Source organism: Suricata suricatta, chromosome 7, assembly GCF_006229205.1.
Source record: "Suricata suricatta isolate VVHF042 chromosome 7, meerkat_22Aug2017_6uvM2_HiC, whole genome shotgun sequence".
Taxonomy (NCBI): Eukaryota; Metazoa; Chordata; class Mammalia; order Carnivora; family Herpestidae; genus Suricata; species Suricata suricatta.
In genome coordinates this window covers 17809565-17833718 of record NC_043706.1, presented here as the reverse complement: position 1 = coordinate 17833718, position 24154 = coordinate 17809565, and the positions used below count along the sequence as shown (strand labels likewise).

At 44.2% G+C, this 24154-nt stretch overlaps 2 protein-coding genes across 2 annotated transcripts in view; both read left to right on the top strand.

Annotated features, from left to right (window-relative positions):
- The window catches only part of GCNT2 (glucosaminyl (N-acetyl) transferase 2 (I blood group)), a 108295-nt gene that overhangs the window by 6145 nt on the left and 77996 nt on the right, over positions 1-24154 (top strand). The window lies entirely within an intron of this gene.
- LOC115295632 (N-acetyllactosaminide beta-1,6-N-acetylglucosaminyl-transferase-like) lies at positions 21231-22933 on the top strand. Its single transcript, XM_029943718.1, has one exon. It carries the CDS (start codon positions 21584-21586, stop codon positions 22676-22678), a length of 1095 nt encoding a protein of 364 aa, XP_029799578.1. The 5' UTR covers positions 21231-21583; the 3' UTR covers positions 22679-22933.

The window sequence follows — 24154 nt, the reverse complement described above, 5'->3', positions numbered from 1 at the left end:
GAGGGAGCCATAGAATCCGAAGCAGGCTCCAGTCTCCAAGCTGTCAGCACAGAGCCCAACATGGGGCTTGAACCCATGGACCATAAGATCATGACCTGAGCCAAAGTTAGAAGCCTAACCAACTGAGCCAGCCAGAGGCCCCCATGAATGTAATTTTAGATGTTCTAGTAGCCACATTAGAAAGCGAGAAAAACAAGCAGGTGACATTAATTTAAGTAATATATTCTCCTTAACCCCGTAGACTGCAGATACCATTTGCACATGGGCTGGCAGCTACAGTACCGGGCGTACATGTCCCAGGAGCCCTCCCTGCTCTGGGTGACATGGTCAGATGATAGCAATGCCATCCTAGCAGCATTGAGAAGTCAGCCATGCTTGTGTCTCAGCGTCTTCATTCCTGCTTCCCTTCTTCTTTTCCCTCATCTGAAATTCTTACCCCTGCTTCAGAGCTTCCGTGCGTCCATGGTGCCTTCCTGCCCCATGGCTTATACTTTCTGCACCTTCCCACTCTGCTAACAGATTCCGTGCCATTCTGTTGATACCGATATCTGACTGCAGCCCCTTCAGATATACCCAGAGTCTTGCTTTGGGTCACATAGGAACAGCATGGGGAGTATTTCTGTTCTCATTTCCCATCACTTCATAGGGTGCTACTGCCTTCTCTGTGGATGACCGGCCTTCATTTGGGTCTCAAGTTGTTCCAGTCGGTGTGTGACCAGGGTGCCAGGGTCATGTGGCTTAAAGCACAAAATGAAACGTGACCTCCTGTACATATGAGAAGTGGCAGGTGCTCTTCAGATTCTGTCTCCCTTTCTCTCCGCCGCTCCCCTGCTCATGCTGTCTCTCTCTCAAAAGTAAATAAAAACATTAAAAAAAAAAGTGGCAGGACCTCTGGAAAACTCAGAAGACAAGAACTTGGGCATAGTCTGCAAAGGAGAAGGTGTTCATGAGGACAAAATGGTCATAGAAACGGGGCTTGCACGTGGTCTTAACGTGATTGTTTCCCCACCCGCCACCCCAATGAATAGAAGCTTAAAATATAAAGAAGTTGCCTCATCAACTTTACTAGCTGTTATGAAATTGGGATTGGAACTTCCTGCCCTTCCTGCTTCCTCTCTCTGCCTCCATCTTTCCCTCTTTTCTTTAATCCAGTCTGCAACAAGATGGCCGCCTCTTAATCTGACACAGCTGGCCATGATTTCCAATTAGGGAAAAGACCCATTTCTAGCTCCATCTGGAGACCCCTCTGTTTTCCTTCTGAGTTACTCATCTTGTGCTCCCCTGGGTTGCACGGTTTTGCCTGGGTTAGGGGCTCTTAGTGGGTGTTTCATTGGTAGAATGTTCCTTGGATTTAAAGATTTAAAAACTGATGATTTCTGCCTCACTTGCTACAGAGGAGCATCTGTAATATGATTCCGTGGGAATTTCTTTGGAATTCATATTAAAATCTGAATGAGTGAAAAAAGAAACCTGACAGCAGGTTTTGTTGGAGATAGAGTGGGGGCTGGGGGGTGGGATGAAACAGAGAAAGGAAGGAGACTGGAGATTTCGGACCTGGAAGACAGATTCCCTGGTCTCATTTCCCCCTCCCCCCCCACCGCCGAGCCAGTCTTTGGACCACCCCGATGGTTTTCTGCATCATACATGTACACCTGTGCCCTTGGTAGGGGAGGCCTGTTGCTATAGAGTTCATACTAGCTTGACTCTACCATTATCTGAGGTTGGCTGATCTCTTTAGTTCCCATCTTTGTAGAAATGCAATGCTGAGATGCCAAGCTCTTGAGAGAAGCAAATACGGGAGTCAGGGAAGAGCAGGTCTGAGTCACGATAGCCCTGGGAACTCATGTTTGTGACCCCAGTGATAGGGCTGGGATCTTACTTTTGCCCAGAGGGAATTTATGTTCCTCAAATCCATTATGCTCATTGGACTTCCAAGGTACACTGGGCGTATGGGCAGAGTTGCAGGGGAGGAAAGTTTGGGGAGGTAAGCCTTACTATTAGCTTCAACAATCTCTCTATGTGTCTGCTAGAAAACACCAATTTTTGTCAACTTATAGAAAGGGAATCAGTGAATGGGGCCCCTGTGTGTTCTTTTCAAGGAAATGTGGTCTCTTGAGAAGGTGATAAATGGCTTGGCAGACTTCACCTTTATGTAGAAAGATTGCCAAGGAAATGGCAGTATTAGTTTTATTTTTCCAGAAGAAATGGAGGAGGTGGAGGTAAGGGGAAATAGTTTGTAACCTGTATGATCTTATCTGTGCTATTTTTGTCTGCCGTCCTTCCCTGATCAACGGATTTGTCACAGAGTATTCTATGGCTCATATTCTATGCTTAATTTCCTCTCTATCCTTCCTCATGAAATAAAAACATTTTTTTCCTGGTTCTTTTCTCTCCAGAGGACAATTCAGACCTGTGTCATCTTGCCAGTTACACCCTGATAGGAACAGGGCACCTAGAAATTCAGGGTCTTCTATGGTTTAAGTTACGGAGTAACAAGTTTACTTGCTTATGATGACCCAGCGGAACTAAGGACCGCTGCAGATTTCGACTTTCTTTTGAGTTTTTAAAAAGATTGTCATTTTTGCCAATCAGAAATTGCCCTAAGATGTAGTGTAGTTGATGAATGTGCATTTTCCATATCCACAAATATTTCTATCAAAAATACTTGGTGTAATAATGATGATGTATGTGAACAAGGTTGCTTTGTTAATTATGCCATCTTCTGGGATTTCTGAGGAATAACCAGAGACATGACCCTAAATTCATTAAATTAAGATATTAATATTTGGATTTAATTAATGCAATGGCTCTATTATTAATACTTAATATTCAGAAATTTCTCCTCTTTCTTTGGTGACCCATCTTAATTTTATACTGAGGAAGACAAAAGGAGATTGAAGAGAAAGAAGAGGTAACGGCCAGGCCTAACTGAACTGGGGTCAGTGATCAATTAGAATGCATCTCAGACTTAAAAGGTCTGTAGAGTGTGTTGAATAAATGATCTAAAGTTCTGTTTACTCTGGTGAGTCAGAGGGTGGCTTCTATTTGCTGGTGGGATTTAAAGCAGACATCTTGGCTCCTTGTCAGCCTGTTGGAAGGATCTGGCACATTGTAGGAACTGAATGTTCAAGAAGAGGAGAATCAGACTAACTTCTTAGATACTGATTTTTGAAGTTTTAGTGTTACTATTCTAAAACTTGTGTGTGACAACGAACAAATAAACAAACCCATGAACATTTGTTTGGAAGATGCAGGGATACTTTACTAGAAATGGGGTATGTGGCCCACGAAGTTACGGCCTCCCTCCCCACCCCCCTACCCCCGCCCCCCAGCTATAGCTCTTCTTAGCCATGTCAAATGTGTAGAGCCTTAAGAAGTTGGTTTCACTTTTCTCTTATTAGGAAGGAGAATTCTGTGACTAGTTGAAGGCCTCCCACTCTGCCAGGCTTCTGTCACTCTAGATTGGTCTAAAGACAAATGGTCTCTCCACCCTTGCTAGTGCTGTTTCCTTGTTCTGGAATGTTCTTTGCTTTACCTGCTCATTCTCAGAATCTCTTGAGATCTGGCTGAAATATCACTTCTTCAGAGAAGACTTCCCTTCTCCTTTCCTCTCCCACAGAGTCAGCCACCCTCCCCACCGACTCTAACCCTAGATGGATTCTAGTGTTTCCGTGCATTTTAACTAAAGATGTGGATCTCTGTCTCCCCCTACCACACGTGGCCCAGATATGAGAACATGAACTGAATGATTGGCACCAGGACTGAGACATGTGCCTAGCCTTACCATTCTGTGGGGTTCCCATATAATGTTGAATGAGGAGCAGATGAGTGGGACAGAGGAGCCCTATTGTGCTTGTGGAAGACATGATTTTCTACAGATGGGACAATTCTTGAACTTTGCAGAAAGTTTATTTTCTTTTCAATCCGGGTTCAGCTTTTAAGCAGTCCACAAGGCAGGGGTCCTGTTCCCCCAACTTCCTAACTCCTTTTCCAAAGGAAAGTGGTTTCAATCCATTGGAAACCACTCTTGGGAGGGCGGTGGGAGTTCTTAGCCATCGGATTGCTGAGGTCAACATAATTTACTTATACAGTTTGGAGATTGAAGTTGGACCTTTCAGTTCGGATCTGGAAAAGCGAAATCAACAATTAAAGGATTTTGCCAGAGTCATTGTAGCCTTGAGAGGCTTTGTTCTAAACTATCAAGAAAATAAGGGTGCCTGGGTGGCTTTGGCTCGGGTCATGATCTCCAGGTTGTGAGTTGGAGCCCTGCATTGTTCTCTGTGCTGTCAGTGCGGAGCCCACTTTGGATTCTCTGCCTTCCTCTCTCTCTGTCCTTTCCGTGCTCTCTTGCTCTTAAAAATAAGCTTTAAGAAATAAATAAAATATCCAGAAGATATAGGTAACGTAGTTTATTTGACTACAAGCCTCTGTATAACTGCAAGGCCCCAAACAGACCCTTTGACCTTTATGCCAGCTCCTCCCCTGGGCCCTTCTTTCCTGGAGAAATTCTGATTTTATTTGAAGGGAGGAGCCGTGTTTACTGTCTGCTGTAAACCTTGACAAGCCCCAGCCCCAGGCGGAGTCCACCTTTGTCCTCTGTGCACTGGCTACTCTGTTTTTACCAAATAGATGGCCCTTATCTTCTCCTTTGGTTTTGTCATTTTTGCATCTGCCAGGCATGATGGAATGCAGTTCTGGGGGCTCCTGAGAGCTTTCTCGTTTGGTCAGCCTCAACGGCACCGAGCTTGGGGCCAGACTGAATCTGAGTCACCTTATGTTGTCACTACAAAATAAATAGGGTGTTGTTTTCAGGCAGATCAAGAAGTTTCCTACCATCCGCATCCCGACAGCGTCCAAGAGGCTGACAGAATTGCCAGCTGCTTGGTCCCCTCGGGCATAGGTGCTCTAAAGCCTTTCTAGAAGGCATGAGTCCTTACAGCATCAGGCACTGGACAGATTACCTTTTCTGTCCCCCTAAATTCACAGCTTCATTGAGGTATTATTTACATATCGCAAAATTGAGGTATGCAATTCAAGTATCCAGTTCACACACCAAACCCCACTCAATGAGTTTTAGTATATTTAGAGTTGTGTAACCATGACCCACTCTAGTTTAAACTAGTTTTATCACCTCATGTGCATTCGCAGCCACTTTCTATTTCTACACCCAACCCCTACTTTTCCATCTGTCTGGATATGCCTTTTCTGGACATTTAATATAAATCAAATTATATATTTTTTATGTCTGGCTCTTTCTACTTTGTGTGCTATTTTGAGTCGGTACTTTACTCATTGATAAGGGTGACCTACTATTCCATAATATGGTTATAACACATTCTGTGTATTCATCCGTTGGTGGACATTTGGGTCATTTCCACCCTTGGGCCACTAGGAATGAGCCTACTATGAACACTCCCGAGGGCTTCTTTGTATAGACACATGTTTTCTTTTCTCCTGGGTAGATTCCAAGAGTGAAACTGCTGACCCATATGGTAACTCTCTGTTTGGAGCTTTGAGCAACTGCCAAGCTGGTTTCCAAAGCAGCTACAACATCTTAACGTTCCCACCAGCAGTCAGTGAGCGTACTAATCACTCCACATCCTCACCAACACTTGTTACTGCCTGCTTTTTTTATTTACACCAGCGTAGTGGGTGTGAAATTGTATCTGGGATTTAGATTTGCACTACTCAAATGAACAGCAACATTGAATACCTTTACATGTACTTGTTGGCTTTTAGTATACCTTCTTCAAAGAGGATGAACTACTTTTGGACATTATTTCTTTGAATCTTGGTATTCTGGCAATCCTATTTTATAGATGAGGACACGGAGGTATGGAGAATTTGTGGTACTTGCCCAAGGACACCCAGTCAGCAAGTGCTAGAGTCAAGATGGCTAAATTTGTTTTGAAGATGGAGGGGATTAAGAGATGAAAATGTCCAACACTGAGTTAAGGACACACTGCTTGGCCAAAATGTTAGGGTTTTGGCCCCTTGAATCCTCTGACTAAGCAACTGGCTCAGACTCCTTTAAAAAATAAATAAAGCAGGGCACCTGGCTGGCTCAGTTGGTGGAGTCAGGTTGATCCCCTGGTCATGAGTTCGAGCCCCATGTTGGGTGTAGAGACTGTTTAAATACACTTAAAAAAATCCTTTAAAAAATAAGTAAAGCAACCCTTGTAATTGAGACGCTGTTCTACTATGTTGTTGTGGTGATGAGACCCTTTTCCTCAGATTTACGCAAACTATAATTCCTCCTGTTTTTAAGAATCAAATGACTGCAATTCTTTCCTTTCTAATAAAACCCTGTTGGCTATTTCATCCACATCCTTATCTTCGCTTTTCTTTACAAGTGAGAGGAAGGGTGTGTGCAGGAGTCCTGGTTAGTATTTCTAAAGCTTTGAGTTTTTGTTCCTTCCATTTCTCGAGTCGCCCCATGGCTGTGGTCTCTATTTTCGGGGGTGTGCACTGGTCTCTGCCAGCTGCATGCTACCACCAAGAAATGAAGGAGGGGTTTGTTTAAATCCACATCAGTTTGCTGCTTCAGATACTAATTCTTGTGTTACTGAGCTTGACAAATTTAGGGCAGCGTCTGACAGGGTTTCATAACCATTTTTCACCTCGGAGGATTCATAAATGTGGCTCCGTATGTGGTCTTTTCCTCATTGGGAATGAAGTGAGCCTCAAATTCCTACAATCTGTGCAATCCTGATTAACCGTCTTCTAACTTGGTGAAAAACTGTAACAATTTTTAGGGACGGTAAAGCCACCCTTGTAGAATTTTCCATTCAAATGCTGAGCCGTGTGCAGCTGGTGTTAGCTGCTCTCCGGACTCCACAGAGTTCCGTCCTGTTCTGTGAGGCTCCAGTGTCTTCAGGCTCATGAATCAGGCAAAAGCCAGGCAAGGGATGGGGTTTAAGGCTCTCCTTGTTTACTCACTCTAGAGCCACGAAAGGGAAGGTGGAGATAGGAGGGGGGAAGGAAATAAAGGCAATAAAATAGGATTGCCATAATACCAAGAATCAAAGAAATAATGTCCAAAAGGTAGTTCATCCTCTTTGAAGAAGGTATACCAAAGGCCAACAAGTACATGTAAAGGTATTCAATGTTGCTGTTCATTTGAGTAGTGCAAATCTAAATCCCAGATGACAAGCAGGATTGGGAATGAAATTGCTCGCCATGATAGGTCACTATTGAGAAAACGTGGGTCCTGAGAGTAGAGACTTTGACTTGTTCTGAAGGTCACAGGGCCCAGCACGGCCGATCGCGGAGTGCGGCTGGAAACAGCGCGGCCTTTTTCCAAAGTGTGTGGAGTGCTTTTAGCTTTTTCCTGAACTGTCTCCGGTAACAGCAACCTCTTTCCTTTTTATGGTTTGTGCTCACAGCTGTGCCTGTGTGTGCCTATGTGCTGGCAGTGGTCACAGACAAGCTGCATGCGGATGCCACCAGCGTGTAAGGCACACAAGACCCCAGGCCAGATCCCTCTGGCTGAGAGAGCTTCGTCTACACATATGTATATATATGTATGTATGTATATGTGTGTGTATATATGTATACAATGCATACATATGTATACATACATAAATATATATGTGTATGTATTTCTACATACATAAAAATATATATGTATTTTTTACTGGTGCCAAATGATTGTTTTAATATATGTCATGGGGTAAAAACTGTGGAAAAGAATTCCCTTACTATACCATCCTACAGTGGATCCTAGATTTCAGAATCTCAGAGGGACAGAGTTTCCATTTGCTCATAAAACTTAGGGAAGAGCTGAATCCAGGAACAGTGCATCGATCTTCAGGTAGCATCACTATTCTCTGGTAACTATAAAATGGGGATATTTCCACACTCCTGACAGCCCCAACATGGGCAGTTTGGTGGATGTCAGTAATGCACATTTTACTGAAGAAGAAATTCTATAGAACAAATGCTTTCTCAAGGAGAAAGCAGAAATACTTGACATTGATGCTTCATTGAGTGAGTCATTTATTTTATTTTATTAAAAAAAATTTTTATGTTTATTTATTTTTGAGAGAGAGAGAGACAGACAGACAGAACATGAGTGGAGGAAGGGCAGAGAGGAGGGAGACACAGAATCTAATGCAGGCTCCAGGCCCTGAGGTACCAGCACAGAGCCCAACATGGGGCTAGAACTCGCAAACTGTGAGATCATGACCCGAGCTGAAGTCAGACGCTTAACCGAATGAGCCGCCCAGGTACTGGAGTGAGTCATTTAAAATCACAAAAACGCCCTGAGAGAGGTAGGTATTGTTTCCTCCAATTTGCCAATGTGGAAACTGAGGCCTTGGAAGGTAAAATGACTTAATCAAGGTTTGTTTGACCCCTAATTCAGGATCAGTCTAATCCACCATGCTGCCCTGCAAAAGCTCCCACAGCTGAAACAGGATGTTTAATGGAAACATGACTGGGGGAGAGAGAGTGACAGAGAGAGAGAGAAACCAAAAGCCAGACTCTTAACCAAAGAGAATAAACTGATGGTCACCAGAGGGGAGGTGGATGGGAGAATGGGTGAAAGGGGTGATGGGAATTACAGAGGGCACTTGTGATGAGCACTAAGTAAAACCAGTGAATCACTGAACACTCTGTTGTACCCCTGCAACGAATACAGCACTCTAGGTGAACTCTACTAGAATTAAAAATTTAAAAGCCTGACCACAAAGATACTCTCCTACATGACTGTAGCACGATGATCCAGTGACACATCACCACACCTTCAACCACAGAGCCCATTCCAGCTTACTGGTTACACTAAACATGTCCGTCATGATCAATGCTCTCAAGTTGCCGTTAACTGTCCTACCTCTTTAATCTCCTCAAAGCTGAAACAATTCCTCCATCTGTCTGTGTCCTGTCACATCTTATCATTTTTGAAGAGTGCTGTCTTGCTGTTTCCTGACGATTATTTCAAGTGCTGCCTTTTGGGTAGAGATACCAAAGAAATAATGCTATGGAAGCATGAAAAGTTCATTTGTTCTAGCAGCAGTGATATTAACTTGTGTCACTTGTTAAGATATGGCCTGCCAACTGCTCCACTCTAAAGCCAATAAGATTTTGTATTTACTACCAAGTAATTGATGAGTATTTTATGTGAGACAGTTCGAGACTATTTAGAGACGCTGTTCTTCGTAAAATGTTCAGTCCCCAGTTCCCCCATCCGCTGGTGGCTCCTGCCTGGCTCAGTAATTGCTGTATGGTTGCCAAATTATGATTTTTTTTTCTAACTCCCTCCTTGTATGTTTATTAGTTGACAACCATCTATAAGGTAGAAGCTTTGCTTCTTCCCATGTGTTTATTTGTTCATATCCCTGTGGACATAGATTCCCATTTTACTCCCTGAGTTTCAATCCATTACAATTTTTGGTTATTCTTCTGCTGAAATTATCCTGGGCTTAGCCACTGGGGGCCCCTTCAAGCTGGCTCTTGTGTCCTTCAGCATGTCGCCATTATTCTTTGAGAACTTCCATACTTGTACTTAATCTACTTGGAATCAGTCATTTTCTTCAAGGAAGCCTGGTTCCATTTCATAGAGAGCAATACTTATAAGCCAAGGTCTGGGCACTCAAGTTCATTATTGCATCTATGTTCTTTCAGGGCTCTGAGCTAGGAAAAAATATACATGTATGTGTACGCATAACATCAGTACACACTCACAGGCGTGCATGCTCAAACAAGTACTCTAAATCACTCACACATCCACACACACATACCCATCTATATTTTAGGTTTTCAAATCGATATTACAACCACAAGTTCACACTGAGATCTCCAGTTCCAATCTAGCGACTCGGGGTTTATTCCCTCTACTTCCTTCCCCAACAGTGAGGAATCCAGCTCCGGCTCACCTCAGTGTCTTCACCGGTTTCCTTGCTTCCGCCCTGTAAAATCAGTCCTTCTCAGAGTGCTTAGCTGAATTCCCCACCCACAACCTGCTCCCAGGATCCACCTCCCACTGGCTGTAGCTTTGGCTCCTGGGAGAGACTTTAATACTTTCATAAACTGATTTGTACTGGAAGGCAGTTCAGTCTGTCAATATATAAAACACAAAGTTTGGCTCCAATTCTATGTGATGTCATGACCTTGGGTAATATGTTGAGCCTGAGTCTTACTTGCTCATCTGTAAAATGAGGATAATAATGGTCTTACTTCACAGGGTTGCTGTGAGCCTTGAACGATGCCCTACGTGAAACAGTGACTGAAGACTTGGTACTTGCCGACTATTACCTCAGTGTTATCTTTTATTAGTGTTGTGTGGGTCAGAGCCCCAGCAGGAAACCAACAGCATGCTTATAAATCAGGCTATCAAGAAAGACTCACCGCAGGGACTATTTCTGAAGGTGTGGGCAGAGTGGAGGGAAACTCTAAGGGGTATTACAATACCCAGGGCCAATAATAGTGGGACTCTTACCATTTTTAAACCTGAAAGGAGTGGTTGGAAAAAGGGGTGTAGCCAGGGGCCCTTCGAGAAGAACTTCAGTCAAAGGAGGCTGTTCTGCTGTGGTTGGCAAGAAAGAAGCCAGGGAACCAACGCCTTAGGCCTGGTCTCATGCCCTCATTGGCAAACCCAACCCCAGCCAGAGCTGCTTGACACACTCCCTCTATGTCAGCCCTCCTGCAGGGTGGAGAACAGACAAGGGATCCACAAGAGCCAAATGGAGGGGCGCCTGGCTGGCTCAGTCGGTAGAGCAGGTGACTCTTGAACTCAGGGTTGGGAGTTCAAGCCCCACATTGGGTGTAAAGTTACTTACAAATAAAATCTTTCAAAAAATATAAATAGGGGTGCCTGGGTAGCTCAGTGGGTTACGCGTTCGACTCTTGATTTCAGCTCCGATCATGATCTCATGGTTTGTGATATCGAGCTCCATGTCAGGCTAGTAGGCACTGACGGCGTGGAATCTGCTTGGGATTATTTCTCTCCCCCACCCTCTGTCTCTCTCCTGCACACATTCACTCTTAAAATAAATAAATAAAGATAATATATATATTATATACCAATAAAAGGGCCATATGAAAGCTATTCAATTCCATTATTCAAGTTGCAAGGCAGGGTTATGTTTTGATAAAACTGGCAATTGATTCTGATGGAATTCTTTCAATAGTGTGCCAAACCCTTGTCAATACATCAGTCATGTTGATGGCCTCAGACCTAGTCTTCCTGAGAAAGGAAAACTTAAAAAAAAAAAAAAAGAACAAAGAAACTTAGCAAAAGTCACTGGGACAGCAGGTATCTGAGGACTGGGAAAGGCTGGGAATCCAGGAAGCATGAGACAAGATCTGAACACCTGGTGTCCCCAGGTCAGAACGGAGGAGGAAGAAGTGCTTGGGCTTGGGAAATTGGTCTCTGCAGAAAGAGAAGAGAAAGGGATGGTTCACAGGGCATCTAGTGCTCCAGATTATTGCCAGGTACCTGGTAATTCATTGAAGGGCCAGGCCTCGGGAACCCATTTCGTCTCGGTCAGAAATTCCCAGGATCATGCCTTCTGCTTGTGACCAGTCAGAACACGCAGAAATGTGGTCCCCTGAGGAGGGAACTGGAACGATGGAGTTCGGAAGCCAATTGCAATATAAGCCATAGAGGAAAGATTTGTCCAGATGGTTTTTCTGAGCTATAGGAAAAAAGGCTTTGAAAGGAAAGGAAAAGGATTGTCATATTTTTTCTGGCTTGGGTGCATTTTCAACACTGCTGACTGATTGAATGCAAGAGTGAAAAGAAATGTTGGAGAAGGGAATGCGTGTGTCTTATTGGAAGTGAACCCAGCTCCCCTTCATTCTCATGGTCTCTCCAGGAAGCCCATCTGGGTGCTGATGTGATTCCTAGGCCTGCCTGATACTCCAGGCCCAGGTCATTCCTCCCTACTGAGTCACCCTGGGCTGGGATGTCCCTGAGTCTCAATTCCTCACTGGGCAGGTAGGGGTGTAAGGACGCAGGTCTGAATTCGGCTTCTCAGAATCATTAGACAATAGAAGGGCACACATTGCCCAAGGAAGGAGGGATAATCCTTGTAACACCCAATCAGAAAAGGCCAGCTGACACCTTTAACGTTCCTACGGGCAGGCCTAGAAGGCTAGTCACACCCTACGTGAGGGTCCTGGGCCCACTCTGTAATTGGTCAATACTCTAAATGTTGTGATTGGCTCCCACCAAAAGTATCAATGAATGGTTAAACCTGCTGTCAAAAATATTGTATAGTAATGATTGGATCACTGTACCTGTGTCACAATTTCCTGTAACTCCCCCTTCCCAAGCCCATAAAAGCCCTACCCCGCCTCTGTTCAGGGCTCTCCGCATGGATGCACTGTGTTGGTGAAGTCTGTGAGCCCGAGTTTAGGCCCCGGTGAGCCTAAACTCGTAATAAAGCCCTTTGCTTTTGCATGCGTGACTCGGTCTCCCTGGCAGTCTCTGGTTTCTGGGGGTGATACTGGAAACTTGGATATAAGGGGTGATATAGCCCCAAATGCCAAATACCTGCTGTGTCATTCATACTTTTTGGGGCCCTGCTACAGAATACATTCTGCTTGTCTATGTGCCCCCCCCCCACCCTCATCTGCTCCATATCACAAGTGCCTTATGGTCTGGCACTCAGTTGTGTGTTGATGAGCACAAAGGAGATTTGAATTATTGACCTCGTGTTCTGTTTTCCCTTGGCTCCATTTCTTCTGGACATTGCTTACTGGTAGGAAGGATGGGTGGTTGATTGGGTCACAGCTGAGAGTGGCTGGTCTCAGGAACCTGAGGGGAGACACCCTTAGCAGTCAAGTAAGTGGGCTCTGACCCATCATACTGCAGAGTATTTGGTCACAGTTGATAATAACTCGTGAATATTCATTATTCCAGGACTCCTGATCCCCACTCACATGGAAGATTCACCTGGCAGAGTTTTTCTAGGAGAAGGACCATGACTCATTTCATTCATTCATTCATTCATTCACTCTTGGTAAAGAATTTTATAACATAGGAAAGTGCACAGTTCAGCTGAATGCATTTTCACCAGCTGAACACACTCACGTAACAGCCACCAAGACACAGAACATGACCAGCATCCCAGTCACTACCCTGATGTCTAACACCATAGATGACTTTCACCTGTTTTTGTCTTTTATAGACATGGAAATATACAACAAGTATTCTTTTTCTGTCTGGCTTTTTTTGCTCAATGTTGTGTTTGTGAGATTCACTTTTTATGTGGCAGGCAGTTATATATATATTGGTTTTTTTAGGCAGTTATATTTTTTCATCCTCATTGCCGTGTAGAGAGAAGGAGCTGCACCAGGTGAGGAGGGATGATTTTGTTCCCCAGGGACCATTTGGCAGAATTATTTCGGTTGTCATAACTTGTAATGGGGAGTGGGACAAGGAAGCCACTAGCACTTAGTGGGTAGAGGTCAAAGATACTGAGAAACATCCTACAAGGCAAGGGACAGCCCCACAACAAGGCATATTTAACCCAAAATGCCAGTAGTGCCAAGGTTGAGAAACACTGATGGTGTTTGGGTTGATGGACATTTGGGTCTATTGTGAATATGGTTCCAGTGAATATTGACCTGCATGTCCTTTGATAAACATGTATGCACTTCTGTAGAGGAAATCCCCGGGAAAGGCAGTCCTGGGTCATAGGACCTGCCTGTGCTCAACTTTGGTAGATATTGCATTTGCCAAAGTTGTGTCCATTCACACTTCGAACAGCAGTATATGAGATTCAGGGTGTTTCGCACCTGCACCAATATTTGGCATTTTCTGCCTTTCTCTCTCTCTCTCTTTGGTTGTGTGGGTTTTTTTATGTTTACTTAAAGAGAGAGAGAGAGAGAGAGAGAGAATATGTGTGAGCAGGAGAGAGGCAGAGAGAAAGAGAGGGAGAAAGAATCCTAACCAGGCTCCACACTGTAAGCACAGAACCCAACACAGAGCTTGATCCCATGAACCACGAGATCATGACCTGATCCGAAATCAAGAGTCAGACCCTCAATTGCCTGAGCCCCTGATTCTCACCCCAGGCACTCCTGATTCTTGGTTTTTAATATCTCTCCTACATCCTTCCTCTACTTCAATCTATGGCATATTAGATACCCAAAACATTAGTGTTTGTCAGTAAATAATCCTGTTCCTTACAATGTGGGAGACTGGGATTATGCACAGGTGTGCTTGCTGTATATGGTAAATTAGACAAGGCATTTGGGGCAGGACTCTGCGCAGTTAGGGTTTTTCTTACTTACATAGCAGTACCAACACCTTTCTGTACATCCACGTTCTTCTGTTCTTCCTGAGGGTGCTGTAAACTCTCCATAGGAAATTTTATTCAAAGGATCAGATCACCCACCATTCCAGTTCCTGTTTATTAAATATTCTCAAATCCTACAGTATTGTTTTTCCCAAATATGGGTTGTTTGTTTTGTTTTACAGTGTATTGCTTCATCACAGGCAAACAGATCAGGTAGCATCATGGAGGAAAAAAAAATCAAAGAATTTTGGTGTCTGATCCACTGGTTCTCAAAGGTTGATCCCAAGAGCTCGCTAAAAATGCAGATTATTAACTTCCACCTGGAAGTTGCCAACCTCTTGCACGGTCCTGCAACCTGTATTTTAAGAACCGCTCCAGGTGACAGATGTTTGACAGAGTTTGCATACTTTTGATCTGGACAATCCTTATCCCCAAGCCACAAGCACACCTAGTTTGGGCTGAATATTTTTAGAAACAAATGTTTTGGTTTTTCCAGAGTTAAGCAATTCACTTCCACATGTAAATTCAGTGGTAAATTTCAGCGGTGGTAATTGGCTGTGACTTCTTTGAGGTTATGTATTTGTTATTTACTAAGCCTCCACATTTCAGGTTCTTTATATTTCTAATTGCTACATTTATGCGATGGGAAAATTGCCTCCTATCTGCGCATGTTTGGACATTTGCCTATTTGAATATGTGTATAGTGTCTTTTGCAAGTATTTGCTTAGCACTCGTTAGCCTCCAGGAAGTGTTTCCATGATACCTTCACTCCAGCAAAATCAGATGCAGATCACTTCACCTCATATCACCATGATATGGTCTATCTAGGATAACATCCTCTGGACCTGCTTTCTAGGTTTTAAGATTCTGCATATTAAACTTCTTCCCTCCTCTGAAACGAGACATTTAATAATGCTTTGGGTTCCATGATCTAGACAACAGGTTCTTCTGTTGCTAATTAGATGAAGCATATAGAAAGCAAGATGATTGGGTCTCAGGAGAAGGTGGTTTCCCCAGTGAACCCCATTAGAGGACTCCTCAGTTATGGGAGGATTGTTGTTTTTAAGATGTGCTTTGGAAATCTCCTTTCTTCTCTCTGACATCACAATGATTCTCATGAAAAACACAAGCAAAAACCCCTATTGACAAACTATCTGGCCCCCCAGTGCAGAGTTGTGTAGTTGGCAAAGTGAATTGGATTGTCAGCATTCCCTACTTTCCTGTGAATTACTCTTAGCTCAAGGAAAAAACATGAATCCTTACATTTTATTTTTTTAAGTTTATTATTTATTTTGAGAGACAGAGAGAGAGGGAGAGAGAATCCCATAAACTGTGAGATCACAACCTGAGCCAAAATCAGGAGTTGGATGCTTCACCAACAGAGCAACCCAGGTGGCCCCTTACATTTTATAACTCAAAATAAATCCCGGAGTCATTTGGCCTGCTTCAATAACAAAGGAAACCACACAAAAATGACCTTCCAAAGGACAGCCACCAGCAAACCCAAGAAATGATATAATCTCACCTCATTCCCCCAACCTTTTCTGCCAGTCTGACTTATGCTCCCAATGTTAGTTCAACAGACTTCATTCTGCTGTGACTTAACATTTTAAATGTAGTATGCCTGCTCAAGACTGTATCCCCTCAATTTCTTTCCCAACTGAAGGACAACAGTTAATTGAGAATGGAAAACAAGTCCCAGAACAATTATGAAAGTATAATGAAGTTTGCATAAGTACATGCAATTAAACAAAGAAAAGGTATGCGAGGAAACGCAAAAGCAGCTCAGTGCTGATGTGGTACATTCAGAGTTAGGCCCCTCTAGGTGTATGTTGAAACCTAGGAGCGAAGAAAGGACCGTTGGAACAGTAAAACCACACGTCTGGGAACTAGAACATTCACTTAAAAGAAAAAAATCATGGAGGGCTCTCAGCTTATGCTGTTCTAATATATAAATGAAAACAGTCGGTATAAATTAAAATAGAAATAGAAATCTATATGATACATTTTAACACTCTTTTTCCCATGGCTAAATCCTGGACCAATTAAACAAGCATTGAACGCAGTGTGTGCCAAATGGCCCACCTGCTGGGACACAAGGGAAGGCTCTTTGAGTTGTTGGACCCTGGTAGGAATGGGGGGGTGGCGGGGAGTCCCCACTGTCCTGCAGGTCACCTTCTAGCTAGGACTGGTACTCTGAGGTCATGGCTCATTGATAGGAAGGTTTTATCTGCTGCTACGCCAGTGAAGTTCTAGATTCACAACCCTGACTGGGAAATGTCTCCACATTGGGCTTTCTTGTGTTTGTGTCCTTGCTCCCTCTTGTAATTTCTCCAACTGGAGTGCCTTCTCCGTATTCAGAGTGTGGGATACCGACATTGGAAGTGCTTTCTAACCAGCTTCAAGGGAGCTTTTTTCTCCTCTGAGCTCCCATTGTATTTAGTGGATATCCTCTTGTTTGGAACTGATCCACAGTCTTCTGTGTTTTGTTGGTTATGTACTTTCAGCTGAATGTATTTTGAATCCTAGTGAGGATACAGTTTCCTGAAGGACAGAGGCCATACTTCACACTTCCTGGATTCGTCACTGCTGCTTGGTTGGGCTCACTCACCAGAGAGAATGTCCTTTTTTTTTTTTAAGTTTATTTATTTTTAGAGAGAGGAAAAGACGGAGAGAGCACACACAAAAGTGCAAGAGTAGAGGAGGGGCACGTAGAGAAAGAGGGAGAGAGAGAATCCCCCGCAGGCTCTGTGCTGTCCATGCTGAGCCCCACGCAGGGCCCGATCTCACGAACCATGCATGACATCATGACCTGAGCCAACTCCAGCAGTCAGGTGCTTAACTGTCTGAGCCCCCCGACATCCCGAGAACATCCTTTTTAAAGATGAAGCAAGTGGGGGCCTAAGGCCACATAATCAGTTAAAGGTGGAATAGTAACAAAAACCCAGGTGTCCTGAGTTTGCAGAATGGGCTGTTAGTCATACTGTGGGGGTGAATGGGCACCCCTTCTTGATACTCAAGTGAAAACACATCTTGCATAGTTTCCCACAGAAATATGATTGAAAGTTGTAGGTTTTTAAATACCGTTTAATCTATCTGGTCAATCAATCCGGTCAGAGTTTTTGTTTGAAAGATAAAAGACACCAGTTGCTCTGTTCCCATTTCCAGCTAAGAGTGTATTTACCTATAAGCACCTGGAACCACGGGGGAATGTGGTCATTCATTCATTCATTCATTCGACACATACATATAGGCAAATAGTATAAATAAGGTAACATGCATATTTCTACATTACGAGGTTGAAGGAATGAAAACGCAGGTTTAGACTTTCCACTAATTCCTTAGCGACCCTGGGACTTTAAATCCTTCTTCTATCTGTATTTCTTTATCTAAGAAAAAACTCAAAAGCTGTGGTATCTGATGTTCTGGTTCATTAAAGCCTTAGACTTGTTTCTAGAAAACAGTTAAGGTGTAGCCAGCACCTTTATCTCATAGTTTAAGAGACTTTATTTACATTTATTAGTTTTAAAAATACTTTATTTTTTAATGTTTTTATTTATTTATTTAAAGAGAGAGAGAGAGAGAGAGAGAACGTGCACATGCACACAAGTTGGGGAGGGGCAGGGAGGGAGAGGGGGAGAGAGAATCCCAAGCAGGTTCCACACCTTCAGCGCCAGAGCCAGATGCGGAGTTCGAACCCACAAGCTGTGAGATCATGACCTGAGCCGAAATCAAGAGTCAGACACTTGGGGCACCTGGGTGGCTCAGTTGGTTAAGCCTCCGACTTCGGCTCAGGTCATGAACTCAGAGTTCATGGGTTCAAGCCCCGTGTCGGGCTCTGTGCTGACAGCTAGCTCAGAGCCTGGAGCCTGCTTCAGATTCTGTGACTCCTTCTCTCCCTGACCCTCCCCTGCTCAAGCTGTCCCCCTCTCTCTCTCTCTCTCTCTCAAAATAAAAAAAAAAGAGTCAGACACTTAACCGACTAAACCATGCAGGCATTCCTGTAAATATCATTGTTAATGTATGTAGTATGCCTTTATGGGCTGATGAATACTTTCTCAACAGGGTTTATTTTTCTCTTGCCCTTCCTCCTGTTCTCCTGTGGGCACGTGTCGCCTGGGAGCGCTCCTCCACCTAAAAATGTCTTTGGTGGTGTTCCTTTGCAGCAAGATGAAGGCCAAGTTCTTCATGCAAGTTCTTTTATGACTGCCTGGTTAGCCACAATTTTTGCTGTGTCGCCACCTTCAACCCAGTCTTCTATTTTTTTTTTAATATATTTTTGAGAGACAGAGAGAGACAGTGCGAGCAGGGGAGGATCAGAGAGAGAAGGAGACACAGAATCCAAAGCAGGCTCCAGGCTTTGAGCTAGCTGTCAGCACAGAGCCCGACGCGGGGCTCGAACCCACAAACCGTGAGATGATGACGTGAACCAAAGCCGGACGCTTAACCCATTGAGCCACCCAGGCGCCCCCACCCCAGTCTTCTTGAGGTCTCATGGCGGCAGACAAGGGCCACCCTGCCTCTTCACACAGGGAGCTTAACGGTGCTGGGGTGTCAGGGGATAATACTCTTTCACCCCTTTGATTATTTCTGTATTCCATAGAGATTCCGAGTCTTCCATCATTTCCGATCAGGGATGCTCTCTTTCACTTTGGAGCTGTGTTCTACATAGCTCCATCACCCCAAAAAAATGATCAAATAGTCTACAAAAAATAAAAACTTCTGAATGGAATGAAGAGCAAGCTTTGAAGGTGGCCCCAGAGGAGGGTAAACACGTCTAGCCTGATTAATTGGCTAGTTCAGGAATAATTGCTTGCAAGGTGAACCTCGGGCTTTGGTTGCTAGGCCAGCAGGTGCCAAACTGGCCGTTGCCTGCAGTCAAAGGCGTGGAGGGAAAGACGGCTGAGCTGTTCAGTCTCAGCAGTGAGAAAAACACCGTGTCTGTTCTGGGTAAGCATGTCTTACGGCCTATTAGGAGCAACATGAAGTTTCTTTAAAAGTTTTCCTGTGTGTGTGTGTGTGTGTGTGTGTGTTTTTTAAATACTAGAATCTGGGAGTGGGGAATGTGGGGCCAAGGACAGCCAAAAGGGCAGAGAGGAAAAACAGCTGTATTTTTAACACACAAACAATGCCATTCAAGGTAATAGATTGAATACAGAAACATTGGGATAGCTCCTAATTTGGCTGGTGTGCATTTATTTCTTCATATAATGGCATTGTAATGGAGGTCTCTGATGGCTGTGTAGATCTGAACCCTGCGTTTTTGGCCAGTTGGAAACAACAATGTAAACAGAGTCCGTTGGACTAATCAAGTTATGCATCTGTACCCTGAGCACTTTGCAGACTGCAAATATATTAATATTCATTCTAAGCCAAAGGGCTTTGCCAAACGAGATACTGAAATTACTCTCTGTTGTTTTGAGATAAAATATACAATAAGCTCCTCTTTAAAGGCCTTATTTGGAAAAAGAGAAGCTTGGGATTGAGTTTTCCATTATCACGCACTCTCCATCATTTCTCTTGCTCTGTTCCGTGGAAGACACTAAGAATTAGATTAATCTGCCTTACCAGCATAATGGTTACATCTTCTTTGTTCTACTTTGCCTAAAAATCTGAAGGTGGTTCACCGGAGTATATTTGTGGCAGGTCTTAAAGAATGAGGAGAATGTAGTAAAGGAGAGAGGAAAATAAGGTATAATTTGGAAGAATAAAAAAATGGGAACAATGGAAACTAACAGTAAGAAAAACTACTGGGGAGCCTAGTTGGCTCGGTTGATGGAGCATGTGACTGTTGGCCTCCGGGGTTGTGAGTTCGAGTCCCATGCTGTGTGTAGAGTTTGCTTAAAAAAAATTCAGTGTGTTCAGGAACTGATGTGTCATTCACCTGGAGCAGGGTGCCTCGCCCGCATTTGTTTTCCTATCCCTGCCAAAGCAAGGAGTCAGCATATGGTCCCATTAGGTCCATTAGAGCCGGGCAGAAGCTTTTCAAAAGGAAGAAGAGAAAGCTCTTTGAAAGACATTATTTCTTCTAGGGGTGGAGACTCAATCTGCATTTTGAGTTAATGGGTACAGGGTCTGGGTATTGAATTCAGAGAGTGAGGAGAAATGGGAAGGCATTCAGTAGTTGAACTGGCTTTTAGAAGTCACTTTAAATAAAATACATTCATCTATATTAAAAAAAAAAACAGCTGCTAAGAAAGTGAAGGGTTGAAGATGAGAAACTTCTAAGTCAAAGAGCTTGATATTCTTTACCCAAAACACTACTATTTATAGGTGGTTAATATCCGACGGGACTGATATAAAGGACTTCTCTCAGTATCAGATGATGTCCTCTGGGTGTTTAAAACCTGAGTGCCCCCCCTGTCCCTGGGTCCCCGAATCTGAACATCACTTGTGGCCAGGATTCAAATTCTTTCCAGTGGAGCTCTAGGGCCTTAAGGAAATCAAGGGATGTAGCTTGGGGCTTGTTCTTGTGACCCCAACATTCGGTGACAACCCACAGTGGATGCTGTAAGGCGAGGGGGGAGGGGGGCAGGCTGGCACCTGTCTTAGAGTCACAGGACCAGGAGCCTGTGCTGTCAGATACCCGGACTGGAAGTCCTGTGATCTCTTGTTTTAAGAAAGGGGAGGGCGGGGCCGGAAAGCATTACAAAGGAGCAGCGATGGATGGTGTCGTTTTTTTTATTTTAGATCCCTGTCACCTCAGTCACTTCTGTCATTAAAGAATTTTTTTTAAAGCATTTGAGCATGGAGGTCACGTTACATGCTGTGGATTGTACTGAAAGGGGGGGGGGGGAACAGGGGACTGCCATGAGCGACAAGAGGGGACAGCCCGCGGCCCCAGGACGGCTCCCAGGAAAACAGCATGCCTGCCAGAGCACATTATTTCAGCTTTGCCTTTCACTGTGCTAATTCCCTGAATGGCAATAACAAGCAGGGGTGGGGTGGGGCGGGAAACCCATGGGAACTGAAAGAAGAGATCTGAGAAACTAAATCTGCAGGGGAAAGGAGTTGCCCGTGTTTTAGGGCAACAGCCAGCAGATGGGAGCAGGCAAGCCGAGGGAGGGAAAAGGCTGGGCTTCTGGAACCTGCCGCCGGGCTTTAGACAAAGGCGGTTTGAGAAGCAGAGAACGCGAGGCGGACCAGTTGCTAATATCAGCACTGGGGAGGGAGCCAGCAGCTGGACGCCCGGCATGAAACGGAATCGATTCCTGGCGTCTCCTTCAGGCTAGGAATGACTGGAGTATGAACCAAACTAAGAACTCAGAGGAAAAAGTAAGTCTAGGAGAGGACTCGCAGATTTTGCCCGTCTTTGAAAATTTGCTCCTCTGTGAGGCATGCTGCCTTCATCCATGCGTTATCTCTTTATAGTGTCTGTTTCTTGTGTCATCCTTTTTATTGTGCTCTATGCGTTTGGTTTTGGGAGCGAGCAAGGCTTCCAGAGGCTAAATAATTCAGACACTTGGATGCTGACTCAGGTTTGCACATCCTTTATCAGAGGCAAAATGCCTTTCCTGTGGAGAAACAAACTGAGGTTACATGAGAAGTCTTCTTGCAAGGAATACCTGACCCAAAGCCACTACATCACGGCCCCTTTATCTAAAGAAGAAGCTGACTTTCCTTTGGCATATATAATGGTCATCCATCACCATTTCGATACCTTTGCAAGGCTCTTTAGAGCTATTTACATGCCTCAGAATGTCTACTGTGTTCACGTGGATGAAAAGGCGACGGTCGAATTTAAAGGAGCTGTCGAGCAATTACTAAGCTGCTTCCCAAATGCTTTTCTGGCTTCGAAGATGGAGCCAGTGGTCTACGGCGGGATTTCCAGGCTCCAGGCTGACCTGAACTGCGTCAAAGACCTTGCGGCCTCCAAGGTCCCCTGGAGGTACGTCATCAACATGTGTGGCCAAGACTTCCCTCTGAAAACCAACAAGGAGATAGTTCAATATCTGAAAGGATTTAAAGGGAAGAACATTACCCCAGGGGTGCTGCCCCCGGCCCACGCTATCGGACGGACTAAATACGTCCACCGGGAGCACCTGGGCAAAGACCTTTCCTATGTGATCAGAACCACAGCTTTGAAACCACCTCCTCCCCATAACCTCACCATTTACTTTGGCTCTGCCTATGTTGCTCTATCAAGAGAGTTTACCGACTTTGTCCTCCGTGACCCGCGGGCGGTTGACTTGCTCCAGTGGTCCAAAGACACTTTCAGTCCTGATGAACATTTCTGGGTGACACTCAATAGGATCCCAGGTATGTGTGATTCCGTGTTTCAGGGGTCGGCAACGTGCTGTACTTGGAAAGGCTTTTCAAGAGCCTGCTCCCTTTCGGTAGACATACAAGATGGAAAGGAAATCTACAGTTCTCTCGGATCCTTTCTAGATGCAGAATCAGGTGATACCAAGTGGTATCTTTCAATGGCATAAGGCTTTACAACTGATCACGTTCTTTTGTGTTCATCTTGCTAAATCGTTACCCCCATGGGCATTACTGCTGTCAGTCCACAGTGATGTTCTTTCTTTCCTCCAATTTGTCAGACCCTCTCTTACCCCAGGGCCTTTGTTTCAGGCCTTCTCTTTCCTCCCCTGTTCATCAGCCAGGTGTCAGCAGCTCAGAGGAGCTGAGCTGACCACTCCTCCTATTCTTCCTTCAAAGAGTTTACCACTATTTGGAATAATCATATTGGCTTATTTGCATGAGGTTGTTCTTGACCTCCTCCCCATTATTAGTTGCATGAATTTGGGGTCATTTTTCTGTCTTGTTGACTGCTGCGTCCTCAGTGCTTAGAACACATAGTCAATGGTCAATAAATATATATTAGAAAAGCGAGTGAGTGAATGAACGAATGGCCAAGCATGAGGCTTTGCACCATAGTTGTCTCTCTAAGACTCGTGAGTTGAGAAATATCTGTACTTGTGCATATACTGTATCACATGGGTAGGGTTTTTTTTCATACATTTTAATTTAGATCAAGAATGAGATTCTAGGAACAGCTCCTTCTTTCTGATCAAAACATTTCGACCTTTACTAATGGACCAGATCGATTATTTTTAAAACTACATAAAACATGATAGAAAATCTCATGCTTTGGACTCCATGAATAATACAAAATGGATCTCTGATGAACTCAACAGCATTAAAAACTACATAAAACATGAGGGGCGCCTGGGTGGCTCAGTCGGTTAAGCGTCCGGCTTCGGCTCAGGTCATGATCGCACGTTCATGTGTTCAAGCCCCGCGTCAGGCTCTGTGCTGACGGCTCGGAGCCTGGAGCCTGCTTCAGATTCTGTGTCTCCCTCTTTCTCTGCCCCTCCCCACTCATGCTCTGCCTCTCTCTGTCTCAAAAATAAATAAAACACTAAAAAAAAAAAGTTTAAAAACTACATAAAACATGATAGGAAATCTCATGCTTTGGACTCCATGAAAAATACAAAATGGATCTCTGATGAACTCAACAGCATTATTATAGCGAGAGAAAAACAATCATTGTTCTGGTTTTGGGGGCCTGCCAAGTTGGAAACACTGGTAGGTACTCTCAAACAGCAGGGCAGGGCCTGCTGGGCGATAAACATGCCAGCATACTCTGGAAAATACCGCGTTTGGGCTCTGAATCTCAGGGCGACTGGCGTGAGGAACAGCGTTTGCTCTTGTCCTGTGCACTCTGGCTTTCCTGGCCTCCCTCTCTGTGCGGCCGTCATCTTCCCACATTCTGTCTGTTGTTTCCACCCTTGTCATATAATTTGGGAGGACTCAGTACTTAGAGGCTGACTTTCACACTTAAATATTTAGCCCCTTTTTTCACTTTTCCTTTTCGATTTATAACATTTGGTACTTAGCTGTGCGGTTCCTTACATGTGGTCTGAGATGAAGGCATTTCATAACTTAACAAAAGCCTGAATCGT